The sequence below is a fragment of the Molossus molossus genome, unplaced genomic scaffold (genome assembly GCF_014108415.1).
Source record: "Molossus molossus isolate mMolMol1 unplaced genomic scaffold, mMolMol1.p scaffold_m16_p_17, whole genome shotgun sequence".
In the NCBI taxonomy this organism is placed as follows: Eukaryota; Metazoa; Chordata; class Mammalia; order Chiroptera; family Molossidae; genus Molossus; species Molossus molossus.
This window is the reverse complement of record NW_023425352.1, coordinates 72,122,747-72,137,620: the sequence shown is the minus strand read 5'-3', so window position 1 is coordinate 72,137,620 and position 14,874 is coordinate 72,122,747. Positions and strand designations below refer to the sequence as shown.

At 56.2% G+C, this 14,874-nt stretch overlaps 1 protein-coding gene across 1 annotated transcript in view; it reads right to left on the bottom strand.

Annotated features, from left to right (window-relative positions):
- The window catches only part of GRID1 (glutamate ionotropic receptor delta type subunit 1), a 635,026-nt gene that overhangs the window by 209,001 nt on the left and 411,151 nt on the right, over nt 1-14,874 (bottom strand). The window contains exon 6 of the mRNA XM_036265264.1: nt 1,083-1,253. Coding sequence (XP_036121157.1) covers nt 1,083-1,253 — 171 coding nt within the window. The remainder of the gene's footprint in view (nt 1-1,082; nt 1,254-14,874) is intronic.

The window sequence follows — 14,874 nt, the reverse complement described above, 5'->3', positions numbered from 1 at the left end:
CCCACAACCCGGGCGTGTGCCCTGACCAGGAACCGAACCAGTGACCTCTCGGTGCAGGGTCGACGCTCACCAGGGAGCCACACCGGCCGGGCAGATGAAACTGGTTTTAGCTGAGTGGCGAGCATGTCGCATGTACACACTCCTGGGCCATTTCCACAAACCCAGCTGGAAGAATGTCCCATCACCTGGCTCCCACCAGGTGTCAGTGGGCGTCTGCTCGGGCCGGACGCGCTCACTAGAGAAGCAGTTGAGGCTGCCAATGGCAGTGTCCCCCACACTTCACTGCCCCCCAAATGCCCAGGAGAAAACCAGCCCTCGGCAGGAGCACAGCTCCACACCCCATCCCGGCGGCACCTGCTGGGGGCGGGAGGGGCCGGAGCAGGTGGGCAGCTGAGCACCGTCCCGACTGACCTAAGCCTCCGTGCTCAGCACACCAGCCGGGCCAGCCCCTGAAATGTCGCAAGAACATGTTCATATTGTGACTTCCGACAGGGAAGAACCGTAACCAGGCTTGAAATGATGAATCCCACGGGGGGGGGGGCTCCTTCCCCAGTCCTGACCCATCCCCCACAAACAAATCATCACAGACGCCTAACAGACAGGAAGCTCCTGACTCCCTGAGCATGTCACTGTTACTTATTTATTTATTTTTTTCTTTTTTAACCTCACCCGAGGACCTTTCTGCATTTACCTTCAGATAGAGTGGGAGGGAGAGAGGGGGGAAGAGAGAGAGAGAGACACATCGATGTGAAAGGGACACATCAACTGGCTGCCACCCACAGGACCCCAACCGGGCCAGGGATGAACTGCAACCGAGGTACGTGCCCCTAGCGGGAACCGAACCCGGGACTCTCTGGTCCGCGGGCCGACGCTCCAACCGTGAGCCAAACCGGCCAGGGCAGCTTTAATACAAGAGGCGGCAGTGGGTTCACAGGACCTGTCTGCTGATGAGGCCACCACGTCCCTGACGCTGCTCAGAGACGCTCCCGAGCTCTGCTTCCAACAGAGTCTGAACGGCTTAGAGCTGGTGGGCAGCCGGGCGTGGGGGAGCCAGCCCCGGGGGAGCTGGCGGGGGCACTGACCTGCAGCATCTGGAGGTAGCCCTCCTGGGGGTCACAGAGCAAGGAGGAGATTCGGTGGTTGTTCCTCATGCACTTCTGGTTGTCCTTGGCCGCTGGGAAGATCTGCCGGACCACGGTCATCCTGCCGAGGGCGCTGTGGACCAGGTCCAGAATCTCCGGGTCGCTGATTTCCTGGGGAGAGAACCAGACCCACGCTGACCACGGTCAGGACCCTTCCCGCCAAAGGCCGACCAGGAGGCCGAGGGCCCGGACAGCTGATGCCAAGGGGTGGAAGGGCCGGACCCAGGTCACCAGCTTGTTCGCTGCTTGTTTACAAACAGGACTTGCTGACCCTCAGATGTCAAGGGGACCATTCAACATCTACCCCGAGGCCGGAAAAGGACGTGTAGCTCAGCCACCCGTGCACGGGCCCCCAGGGGTCAAGCGCCTGGTGATGTCAGAAGTCATGTCGGGCGTCCTCTGGACGTGAGTCTGCTGGGCGCCATCCATCTGACCGAGGCAAGGAAAACGGTCTCCCTCTGCCGTGCCGGACCAAAACGCAATGAATCTCTGCGGATTCCTTAGTAATTAGATTGTTTATTTAAAGCATTTGCATACAGCCCAGCCAGTGTGGCTCAGTGGTTGAGCGTCGACCCTGCACCAGGAGGTTGCTGGTTCGATTCCTGGGCAGGGCACATGCCCAGGTTGTGGGTCCGATCCCCAGTGGGGGGCGTGCAGGAGGCGGCCAGTCTCTCATCCATGTTTCTATCTCTCTCCCTCTCCCTTCCTCTCGCTCTAAAAATCAATTAAGAAAAAATTAAAATAATAAAAGATTTGCATACAATTTTTGAGAAGATGCCCATTCATTCATTCACAGTACACAGCCCACCCAGCATACCCTCTGTGGGGTGCTCTGTGCTGAGCACTGGGGATGCAGCTGAGAGCGAGTCAGGCCCAACCCCGTTCACCCCAGAACTCGAGGTGTCAAGGGATGAGACATGTGACAATGTGATGAGGAAACAGACGAAGGAGCCCATCGTGCGTCCATGTTGGGGTGCACAGGACGCTCTCGATGGGCATCATCACATTTGGTGCCCACAACAGCCCCAGGAATTCTACGAGGCAGACCCTGTTATTGCCCCGTTTAAGACGAGCACACCCAAGCGCGGAAATAGCCGGGGAGCCCTTCCCGGGACGAGGCTCCTTTGAAGAATCAGCACGGAGGCCGAGCTGCAGGATGAGCTTGTTCAGCAAAGTGCATGCGCGTGGAGGCGGGGGGTCTGGGCCCAGCTGAGTTGGGGGTGGGGCTGCTGATGATGGGGAACAGTCTGCGCCCTGCTGCATGTGCCCTGGAGCAGGGGTGCGGAACCCCACAGGCGTCCAGGACCGGGGGCAGCAGAAAAAAGGGCAGGGTGGTCAGAGGCAGCCCACAGCGTGCCTGGGCCGGGCACGGTGAGGGGGGGCTAAAGCCCACGAATATGGCCACACCGAGGACAGTGAGGGGCCTTGAAGATTTTAGGCAGAAATAAGCCACAACTGCGTCTATATTTTTATAAACTTCTGGCAGCTGAACAGAGAGAAACTCCCAGAGGCAAGAAAATGCTCCACGGGGAGGGCAGCGTGGGCCCACGACCACGGACACGCACGTGAGGGCCCACGGCCACGGACACGCACGTGAGGGCAGCGCGGGCCCACGGCCACGGACACGCAGGTGAGGGCAGCGCGGGGCCACGGCCACGGACACACACGTGAGGGCAGCGCGGGCCCACGGCCACGGACGCGCAGGTGAGGGCAGCGCGGGCCCACAGACACGCACGTGAGGGCAGCGCGGGGCCACGGACACGGACACGCAAGTGAGGGCAGCGCGGGCCCACGGCCACGGCCACGCAGGTGAGGGCAGCGCGGGCCCACGGCCACGGACACGCACGTGAGGGCAGCGCGGGCCCACGGACACGGACACGCAGGCGAGGGCAGCGCGGGCCCACGGCCACGCACGTGAGGGCAGCGCGGGCCCACGGACACGGACACGCAGATGAGGGCAGCGCCGGCCCACGACCACGGACACGCAGGCGAGGGCAGCACGGGTCCACGACCACAGACACACACGTGAGGGCAGCGTGGGCCCATGACCACGGACACGCACGTGACCGAGGGTTCCGCTGGGGAGAACGTCAGGTCGGAAGAGCTCTGGCTCAGCATCTCCACGACCAACCATGTACAACCAGGGTTTTTGTTTGTTTGCTTTTTAATTTTTTCCTTTATTGATTTCAGAGAGAGAGGAAGGGAGAAGGAGAGAGAGATGGAAACATCGATGAGAGAGAACATTGATTGGCCGCCTCCTGCACGCCCCCCACTGGGGATCGGGTCCACAACCTGGGCATGTGCCCTGACCGGGAATCGAACCGGCGACCTCTTGGTGCAGGGTCGACGCTCAGCCACTGAGCCACACCGGCCGGGCACATAACCATGTTTTAAAACAGCTGTTCAGTCTCCCCCCGGCAGACGGTACGTTCCAGCTTTCAGACCGGGAGCCGGCGACCTTGGAAATTAGTGACGCCTCTTCCCGTCCTTCAAGAACACGATGTCCGAGGGCAGAATGGAAAGCGGCGTTTGCAGGAACTGTCCCCTCGGGATCCGGCCTGAGTGTAAAGACAGCTCAGGTGAAACCTCAGGCTGGGTCTGGGAGAGTAGGAACACGAGCCGCACCCTGGAGGGCGATCCAGCCCCCGCTGAGTGCGGTCACACATCGGACCCGGTGGGAAGCCCTGACCTGCGTGTTCGACGGGCTCACGTCGGGACCACGAGGTGCGCGGGCCCAGAGCCCAGCGGGGCCCAGGCCCAGCGCGGACCACAGGCCGGAGCAGCGGGGACAGCGGGTGCGGACAGCCCGTCTGAATGAGCAGAGTCGGGGCTGTGGAACAGCCGCAGGAGAGAAGCCACTTTACTGGGACAGGAATATAGAGGGTTTGGGGAGGGAATTTTGTTTTTAATCTAGAAAACACATGAGGTCGTGAAGCACATCATCTGAATTACGCATGCGTGGTTAACCGGGCCGAACCCCTTGGAGAGGAAGCAGATACACCCCCTGCTTCCCTCTTATCAACGTATGAAATGCTCAGGGTGATGATGGTTAATGAGATCACACAGGTTCTCGGCGTACAGCCGATGATACACGATCTGGTATCCTTGCACTGTGTGCCCGCCACCCAAGGTCAAGGCATCTTCCGTCACCCTGCAGTGGGCTGTTTACCCTGTGCTGCCCCCCTTCCCTTGGTAACCGCCACAGTGCGTCTGTCTGTGACTCTGAGTTTCAGTTTCATGTCCCACATGGGCATGAAATCACGGTTCTCAGCTTCCTCCGCCTGACTCCTTTCGTGTAGCATCACCTTCTCCGGGTCCATCCACGTTGTGGCAAACGGCAGGGTTTCACCCGTTCTTATGGCTGAGCAGGACTCCACAGTATGTAAGTGTGTGCACGTGCCACATCTGTATGGCTGAGCAGGACTCCACAGTATATAAGTGTGTGCACGTGCCACATCTGTATGGCTGGGCAGGACTCCACAGTATGTAAGTGTGTGCACGTGCCACATCTGTATGGCTGAGCAGGACTCCACAGTATGTAAGTGTGTGCACGTACCACATCTGTATGGCTGGGCAGGAGACTCCACCAGTTAATGTAGTGTGTGCACGTGCCCACATCTGTATGGCTGAGCAGGACTCCACAGTATGTGTGTGCACGTGCCACATCTGATGGCTGAGCAGGACTCCACATAATGTAATTGTGTGGCACGTGGCCACATCTGTAATGGCTGAGCAGGACTCCACAGTATGAAGTGTGTGCACGTGCCACATCTGTATGGCTGAGCAGGACTCCACAGTAATGTAAGTGTGTGCACGAGTCCAACATCTGTATGGCTGAGCATGACTCCACGAGGTAATTGCACGTGCCACTCTGTATGGCTGAGCAGGACTCCAACAGTATGTAGTGTGTGCACGTGCCACATCTGTATGGCTGAGCAGGACTCACCAGTATGTAGAGTGGTGTGCAACGTGCCACATCTGTATGGCTGAGCAGGACTCCAACAGTATGTAAGTTGTGCACGTGCCACATCTGTATGGCTGAGCAGTACTCCACAGTATGGTAAGTGTGTGCACGTGCCACATCTGTATGGCTGAGCAGGACTCCACAGTATGTAAGTGTGTGCACGTGCCACATCTGTATGGCTGAGCAGGACTCCACAGTATGTAAGTGTGTGCACGTGCCACATCTGTATGGCTGAGCAGGACTCCACAGTATGTAAGTGTGTGCACGTGCCACATCTGTATGGCTAGCAGGACTCCACAGTATGTAGTGTGTGCACTGCCACATCTGTATGCTGAGCAGACTCCACAGTATGTAAGTGTGTGCACGTGCCACATCTGTATGGCTGAGCAGGACTCCACAGTATGTAAGTGTGTGCACCGCCACACTGTATGGCTGAGGCAGACTCCACAGTATGTAAGTGTGTGCACTTGCCACATCTGTATGGCTGAGCAAAGGAACTCCACAGTATGTAAGTGTGTGCACGTGCACCTTACACCGGGATGGCTGAGCAGACTCCACAGTATGTAAGTGTGTGCCGTGCCACATCTGTATGGCTGAGCAGGACTCCACCAGTATGTAAGTGTGTGCACGTGCCACATCTGTATGGCTGAGCAGGACTCCACAGTATGTAGTGTGTGCACATGCCACATCTGTATGGCGAGCAGTACTCCACAGTATGTAAGTGTGTGCACGTGCCACATCTGTATGGCTGAGCAGGACTCCCACAGTAGTAAGTGTGTGCACGTGCCACATCTGTATGGCTGAGCAAGACTCCACAGTATGTAAGTGTGTGCACGTGCCACTCTTATGGCTGAGCAGGACTCCACAGTATGTAAGTGTGTGCACGTGCCACATCTGTATGGCTGAGCAGGACTCCACAGTATGTAAGTGTGTGCACATGCCACATCTGTATGGCTGAGCAGGACTCCACAGTATGTAAGTGGTGCACGTACGTGTGCAACGTGGCCACATCTGTATGGCTGAGCAGGACTCCACAGTATGTAAGTGTGTGCACGTGGCCACATCTGTATGGCTGAGCAGGGACTCCACAGTATGTAAGTGTGTGCACGTGCCACATCTGTATGGCTGAGCAGGACTCCACAGTATGTAAGTGTGTGCACGTGCCAATCTGTATGGCTGAGCAGGACTCCACAGTATGTAAGTGTGTGCACGGGCCACATCTGTATGCTGAGCAGTACTCCACAGTATGTAAGTGGTGTGCACGTGCCCATCTGTATGGCTGAGCAGGACTCCACAGTAGTAAGTGTGTGACACGTGCCAACATATGTATGGCTGAGGCAGGACTCCACAGTACGTAAGTGTGTGCACGTGCCACATACTGTATGGCCTGAGCAGGGACTCCACAGTAGGTAAGTGTGTGCACGTGCCACAGATGGTATGGCTGAGCAGGACTCCACAGTATGTAAGTGTGTGCACGTGCCACATCTGTATGGCTGAGCAGGACTCCACAGTATGTAAGTGTGTGCACGTGCCACATCTGTATGGCTGAGCAGTACTCCACAGTATGTAAGTGTGTGCACGTGCCACATCTGTATGGCTGAGCAGGACTCCACAGTATGTAAGTGTGTGCACGTGCCACATCTGTATGGCTGAGCAGGACTCCACAGTATGTAAGTGTGTGCACGTGCCACATCTGTATGGCTGAGCAGGACTCCACAGTATGTAAGTGTGTGCACGTTACCACATCTGTATGAACGGCTGAGCAGGACTCCACAGTATGTAAGTGTGTGCACGTGCCACATCTGTATGCTGAGCAGGACTCCACAGGTTATGTAAGTGTGTGCACATGCCACATCTGTTATGGCTGAGCAGGACTCCACAGTATGTAAGTGGTGGCACGTGCCACATCTGTATGGCTGAGCAGGACTCCACAGTATGTAAGTGTGTGCACGTGCCACATCTGTATGGCTGAGCAGTACTCCACAGTATGTAAGTGTGTGCATTTGCCACTTCTGTATCCAGTCCGCTGTCGGAGACACTTTGGTCGTCTCCCCGCTTGGGCCACCATGAGTAATGCTGCAATGGATGTAGGGGTGCATGTAGCTTTGTCAATACGAGTTTCCTAGTTTTACAGGCCAACGCTCAGAACAAGTATTGCTGGACCATCTGATAACTTTCTTCTTAATTTCTGAGGACTCTCCACACTGTTTTCCAAGTGGCTGTACTGGTTTACATTCCCAGCAGCAGGGAATGGGGGTTCTTTTCCTCCAAAACCTCTCCAACACTGGCTATTACTTGTCTTGTTGACAGTAGCCATTCTGACAGATGTGAGGGGATCCCTTATGGTGGTTTGTATTTGCATTTTCATATTAAAGCCTACTTATTTAATAATCTGTCAGCTAATTCTAGCAGCTAAAGTCCCTTCAAATCAGTTTAAACCCCCTTTCTTCCTGGCTCTCACTCATGGTGGCTTCTTCCCTCCCTCCCTCTTTCTTCCCTCCCTCCCTCCCTCCCTCCCTCTTTCTTCCCTCCCTCCTTCCTTCCTTCCTTCCTTCCTTCCTTCCTTCCTTCCTTCCTTCCTTCCTTCCCTCCCTCCCTCCCTCTTTCCTTTCTCCCTCCCTCCCTCCCTCCCTCCCTCCCTTCCTTCCTTCCTTCCTTCCTTCCCTCCCTCCCTTCCTCTCTCTTTCCTCCCTCCCTTCCCCTTCCTGTCTGATCTCTGACTGCAGTAGAACATCGGAACCTTCTGATGTCGGGGACACACGTGTGGATACGTACACAGACCTTTAACCTTCCATGGGCCGTGCAGTCACACTGAGTTATTTCCTTTACTCCTCAGAGAGACCCACATCTGCCAGACAGCTGGGCGGTACCAGCATACTCCAACTCTGGAGAAATGAAAAGGTTGGTTTCCCTCCTGCGGACCACGGTGCCGTCATCGGAATTTAACAACAGTCAGGAAAGTTCCCAGACAGGCTGGCTGGGGAGGGTTCCATGAAGCTGTGATGGAAGAATTGCTCTCGGGGAGTTAACAGGCTACTAGAGTGTCTGCCGTGTCCAGATCCCCGAGGCGCTGAAGGCCAGGCAGGCGGAGGCTCCCCAGAACCGACTTGGGGTGATGAAGGAAGTGTCAGGGAGCAGCTCAATGCCGGTGACATTTCCCGGACGAAGGATGACAGCAGGAAGGCTCCTTCCCAGTGGGCCTGACCAGGAACTCGCTCTGTCTCATTAGTCATTCCCAGAAGACTCAGGGGGCATGCATGCGTCTCCCCATTTTTCATAGGATGTAGAAAGTAGCCCAGGGGATCCCTCTGCTCCTAAAAGTGTGGTCCACGATCCAACAGCATCAGCAGACTCTGGTGGGCTCAGTGGATGGAGCATCGTCCAGGGACCGAGAGGTCCCAGTTCGATTCCCAGTCAGGGCACATGCCCCTGTAGTGGGCTCGATCCCCAGTAGGGGGCGTGCAGGAGGCAGCCAATCGATGTTTCTCTCTCATTGATGTTTTTCTCTCTCTCTCTCTCTCTAAAAAAAGAAACGAGACCCTCAGCCCCCACCCAAATCTATCTAATCAAAAGTTACCTTTTGACAAGATCTCTGGGTGATTCACAGGCATGTTAACATTTCTTTTCAATTTATTATTAACTATAGTTGACATAAGTGTGATATCAGTTCCAAGTATGTAACAGAGGGATTCAACATTTAGGTCCCTTCCAGGTGGCTGCTACGGTCAGTTGGTAACCACCTGTCAACATGTGAGAACAGTCTCTTCCCAGGGAAGGGAAGTGAGGAGGGTCTGCAGTCGGAGGGGGGGTCCGTCCTGGCTTCACCCCTCCTGGCTGCGGGGCTGGACGAGGCGCCAGTTCCCGTGCGTGGCACCTGTGAACGCAGTACCAGGACTTCCCGGGGCTCTGACTTGATTCGGCGGCTTGAATTCAGCGGGATTTGCCGCGTCTGCACAAAGCCTTGCAGGCGGTTCTCGTACCCTTCCGACTCCAAACCGACAACTTTCTCCGACCTCGTCAGCCGTCGGAAGACGCCGTGCATGGCCTCCGGGCTAGCGGGGCGAGCTCTCTCTGCCCCTCCCCTCCCCCCACCGCTCCTGCCGCCTCCCCCATGAAGGGAGCACACCGACCTCCCAGGGTGCAGTTCCACCTTTCCTGCTGCTCATGTCCAGGACCCCAAGGACACGCTGGGTCCCAGCCAAGATGTCACACCGGCGTTCAACCACCTCATCATAAAGTAAGTGGCCCACTGACTGAAAACGTGTAGGATTGTCTTACTTTATCATTGACCCACACGGTGTCTGCTCAGCAGGCTGCCTGTCCTTCCTTCTCCCCGCTGCCCAGTGTCCGGGTGACATTTGCTGGGGACAGTCGGTGAAGGTCCGGTGCTCGCCGGTTATCTAGGGATGACGGATAGCTGCAGGGACCTTGAGGAGACACCCACCTGCCTCCTTGGCCCTCTCTTCTTCTTCAAACTTGGGAATTCTTTTTGGTTTCTAATTTTCACTCAATTTGTTTAAACTAAAGAAAAAAGCTCACCCGCTTACCCAGCCCCTCCTCCCCCACCCCGCCCGCCTCTGTGCTCTTAGAACCGCAGAGTGCAGCCTGCTCTCTGTATCTGTGACCTCCGTTCCCTTGATTCTGGTTTAGGTTCCCCATGTGAGAGGTCACAGAGTGGCTGCCTTCTCTGTCTCCTTTCATTTGCATGAGGCCCTGGAGCTCCGCCCAGGTTCTCGCGACCGGCGGTATCTCATTCTTCATGGCTGAGTAATATTCCGCTATCCACGTAGCTCGCACGTCTCTCTGCGGCTCCACACATGGGCACCTGGGCTGCTGCCATGTCTTGGCTATTACAAGCAATGCTTTCATGAACACGGAGCACACGTTTTTAAATTGGTGTTTTCCTTTCCTTGGGATGGATGGTGGTTCTGTTTTTTCATCTTCTGAGGAACTTTCATGCTGTTTTCCATAGTGGTTGCACCGGTTTGCATCCCCACCAGCAGGGTACGAGGGATCACGGGCGATCTCTTACTGTGGTTTCGATCTGCACGTCCCTGAGGGTCCGTGATGTTGAACAACGTTTCACGAACCTGTCGGCCACCTGGGGGTCTTCCCTGGAGGAATGTCCGCTCGCATGCTCTGGCCCTTCTCCCGTCGGGTTTTATTTGCTGTCAAGTCACCTGAGTTCTTCATACTTTGGATATTAGCCCCTTCCCAGCTACTAACTTGCAAACATTTTCTCCCATCTACAGGCTGCCTTCTCGGATGGTTTTCGACACTGAGCAACGACTTTTACTTGGACGTCGTCTCACTTGTTTGGGTTTTGCTGTCGTTTTCCACGTCAGATTTTTAAAAATCACCGAGACCGATGGGGTTCACTGTCTGTATTTCCTCCTAGTAGTTTTACGGTGTCAAGCCTTACAGGCAAGTCTTTCGCCGTTTGGAGTTCACTTTTGTGTGTAGGATAGTGGTCCAGGTCCAGGCTCCCGCATGGAGCTGTCCAAGGTCCCCAACACCACTTATCAAGAGGACTGTCCTTCCCCACTTCACAGTCCTGGGTCCTCCGCTGTGACGTGACGGACAGCGTACACGTGGGTCTGTCTGACTCCTGTTGAGGCCGAGGCGTTCTGTTTTACTGGGCGCAGTTTTGCAATAGGATTGGGAGTCGGTGCGCTCATGCCCCACCTGTGTCCCCCGTTCTCACGACTGCTTTGACTGTTTTCTTCCCTGTCTCTCATGCTCACTTCCTCCGCCCCTTTGCCCTCCCCCGCTCTCCCCTCCCCCTTCTCCCCTCCCTGCTTCCGCCAACCTTGCAGGCTCTGCCTTCTCAGGCTGACGTCACCCTCTGCCCCTGGGGTTCCCTTCATCCCAGCGGACACACAACACCGGTGGGTCCGATCGGTTCCGGAGAGGCGCTGTGGTCACGACCGCGCACTGGCGTTTTCAGACAAGAGACTCCAGAGAGACTGCAGCCCGGCCCTGACACCCGCGGGTCTGAGCCTGGACGGAAAGGCCCCACAGGGCTGCAGGGAAGGGCTGGGAAGAGCCGCACCTGCCACTGGAGGGCAAGGCAAGCTCGGTCTTCCCGCTCACAGCTCAGGGCACGGTGTGAGTGGAGTCCCAGGTTGGGGTGCCCGCCGCCCCGCAGCGAGGTGGCCTCAGGCGGCCCCGCCTCCCACCGCAGCCTGGGGCGCCCCCAGCCCTCCAAGCCCCTGGTCCTGTGCTGCACAGCAGAAGGAGGTACCCCGGCTCTCAGTGCCCCTGCCGTGCCCAGGAGAGCTGGCCGGCACCCGCCCCAGGGGCAGAACAGAGCCAGCTCCTCGGGCACACGTCCCACTGCCCTGCGGTGCTGAGCACAGGCCCGGCCTGGCGCATCGGGGAAGAAGGGAGACAGACAGACAGACAGACAGACGAGAGGGAAGAAGAGCGTCTGACTCAGAATTGCATACACAAATAACCTGAACCTCAAGACTCCAGTATTTGCAACGCTGACCTATGTAACTATCTCTGTGACACAGAACTGTGGCTTTGTATTCGGTTGTTAAACGTTGAGGAGCCGGGGGGCTTCCATCTGCAGCTCCCCCCGCCCCCCACATATTCATAAAGAAAAGTAAACAGACCAGCAACCGGGCTGGCCGGCCTGGTGCAAAAATCTGTAATTGTGTTTGTGCAACGCCTATTTGTCGGTCCCAAGAGAATATTTAAATCTGCTTTTATCTGTGCACGGCTACCCCTAATACTAGGAAGATGAGACCGAACGTCCCATGTTAACACCACATGCCTTTTTATCCCCAAGGAGCTGACAGAAAATTATACTTTTTAATTGCACTTATAGTGTAAAATCCTGAAGTAATACAAAAAATTTTCCAGCGATTATTTGAAAATAAAAGTGCGCGGCCCCGAGCCCCGGAGGGGACATTCTGAAGCTCCCAACCCCGCGGTTAGCACAGCGGAGCCTCGGTGTCTAAACCAGGTCGGACTGTGTGAAACCAGGCGCGAGTCCCAAGGACGGAACTGCAGAGACTCGAGGTGCAGCACGGAAGTTTGGAGTGTCGGTGCCCACAGAAGGAGTTAATAGGAGCTGGACGCCCCTCTCACTGGGAAGAACTGAAAAGCAAACCTACGAATCAACTGTTTTCAGACACCGGACAGAGGCAGCGCTGAACCCTGGGACCCAACAGCGAGCAAAGGAGGCGAGCCCGAGCCCGAGAGACCGTCCGGTCCCCAGCAGAGCCGGGGGACCCCGCAGAGCACGAGAGACCGTCCGGTCCCAGCAGAGCCAGGGGACCCCGCAGAGCACGAGAGACCGTCCGGTCCCCAGCAGAGCCGGGGGACCCCCCAGAGCACCAGAGACCATCCAGTCCCCAGCAAAGCCGGGGGACCCCGCAGACCCCCAGAGACCATCCGGTCCCCAGAAGAGCCAGGGGACCCCGCAGAGCACAAGAGACCATCCCAGAGCCAGGGGACCCCGCAGAGCACCAGAGATCATCCAGTCCCCTGCAGAGCACGAGAGACCGTCCGGTCCCCAAAAGAGCCGGGGGACCCCACAGAGCACGAGAGACTATCCGGTCCCAGCAGAGGCGGGGGACCCCCCAGAGCACAAGAGACCATCCGGTCCCAGCAGAGGCGGGGGACCCCACAGAGCACGAGAGACCATCCGGTCCCAGCAGAGGCGGGGGACCCCCCAGAGCACGAGAGACTGTCCGGTCCCAGCAGAGCCAGAAGACCCCACAGAGCACGAGAGACTGTCCGGTCCCAGCAGAGCCAGAGGACCCCGCAGAGCACGAGAGACCGTCCGGTCCCAGCAGAGCCAGAGGACCCCGCAAACCCCGAGAGACCATCCAGTCCCAGCAGAGACGGGGGACCCCGCAAACCCCGAGAGACCGTCCGTTCCCAGCAGAGCTGGGGGACCCCGCAGAGCACGAGAGACCGTCCGGTCCCAGCAGAGACGGGGGACCCCGCAAACCCCGAGAGACCGTCCGTTCCCAGCAGAGCCGGGGACCCCACAGAGCCCGAGAGACCTTCCGTTCCCCGCAGAGCCGGCCGTCTTGGCGAGTGGAAGGGAGAGTCTGGGGCGGGGCCGAGGAATGAGACCTCGGAGGCAGAGCTCCGGACGGACACAGGGGCGCCCTCTGGCGATCTGCAGGACGCCCGCTTTGTTTCCGTGGCTGATTGTTAGTGAGCACAGGTGTGAGGAAGCTGACACGTCCACGGAGAGAATCATCTGAAAGGACCCTGCTTAGCCATCCTCAGGGACGGGTCAGGTGGACAAGGCAGCAGCAGACCGCAGACCCTTTGGACCTGCCTCACAGACCTTCCAAGCAAGTCGTGAGGAATGGAAATGCCCCGAAGTACCACAGCGGCGCCCTCGATGGGGGGGGGACCCGAGGAATGGAATGGAATCTAGAGCTCAGCACCCACCCACGTAAAATTCCCAATGTCTGTCTTCTAATTAAAAGATACCAGACGTGCAAAGACGCAGGGAAATACAGCCGATGGGGAAGAGGGAGATCGGCCGACGAGCCAGAGAAGAACGCAGACGCAGAATCGGAACGGCAGGACATCAAGCAGACACTGTAGGCGGCACACACGCCCTGTGTTCAGGAAGTGAAGGGAAAGTGTGCACATGTCCGGGAAAGACACAGAGACATACACTGAATTTCTACAAACACAAGTCGCAATGTCTGAGATGAACAGTACGCTGGACGGAGCGGACCGCCGATGTGTGATTAGAGAAGAAAAATGAACTTTCAAGTGGGGGACACAAAAATCTCCAAAATGAATCAGAAGAACGAGGCTGAAATAGCAACGGAGCAACAGAAAGCAGAGGACCAACGCGAGAAACCTAATCATATGCTTGTCGTTTAAGTCCAGGAGGGAGAAGAGAAAAGGAAAAAGAAACACAAAAAATATTGGAAGAAACAATGGTCAAGCACTTTCTAATTCTATGACATCCAAGCAGATAATCAGAGGGGGAGAAGTCTTAAGGCAGCCGGAGGAAAAGTCACTGCACGAGAACCACAAAGTCAAGGGTGAGGCAGCCACAGAGCCCAGGCAGCCAAAGTCCCAAGACGACACTTCAAAGAATGAAAACCACAAAGCGCATGCGTCACCAGTCGACGACAATGACAAGCAACGTAGATAAAATGGACAACTTCCTTCGAAGGCACACCTTACAAAAAGTACCTGAGAGAGAAAGGTCACCTAAATACCCCTGTATCTGCTGAAATGTCTGATTTCTTGTTTAAACTCCTCCCGTGGCAGGGACCTTTCGAGGCCCGGGCAGCATCACTGGTGAATTCTACACTTGCTCAAGAAACACGTGGTGTGAATTTTACACAAATTCTTCCGGAAAGTTGAAGGGAAGGAACCACCCCATCGAAGCCCAGGAGGCCAGCACTACCCAGACTACACCACCAGACAAGGATTTACGATACTTAAAACCACAAACGAACATCCCTGGTCGACATGAATACAGGGCTTCTTCAAAGCACCTGACACTTTATCTAGAATACTCCAGCTACGTTTAAATCCAACAACTCAAGACGGAACAAAAATGTCCTGACCGAGTGGGGTGTATCCAAGACTGTGAAATTGGTTTTGCGATGATCTCGATCGCTGCATAAAAAGCATTTGACAATACCCAACTTCCCGTTATGTTAAGAACCCTCCGCAAACTACAGAAAACGTCTTCCACGGCATCTCAGATCATCGTTAATGGTGAAAAGCTGACTAGTTTCCCTGAGATTCGGAAACAGGCAGAGGTGT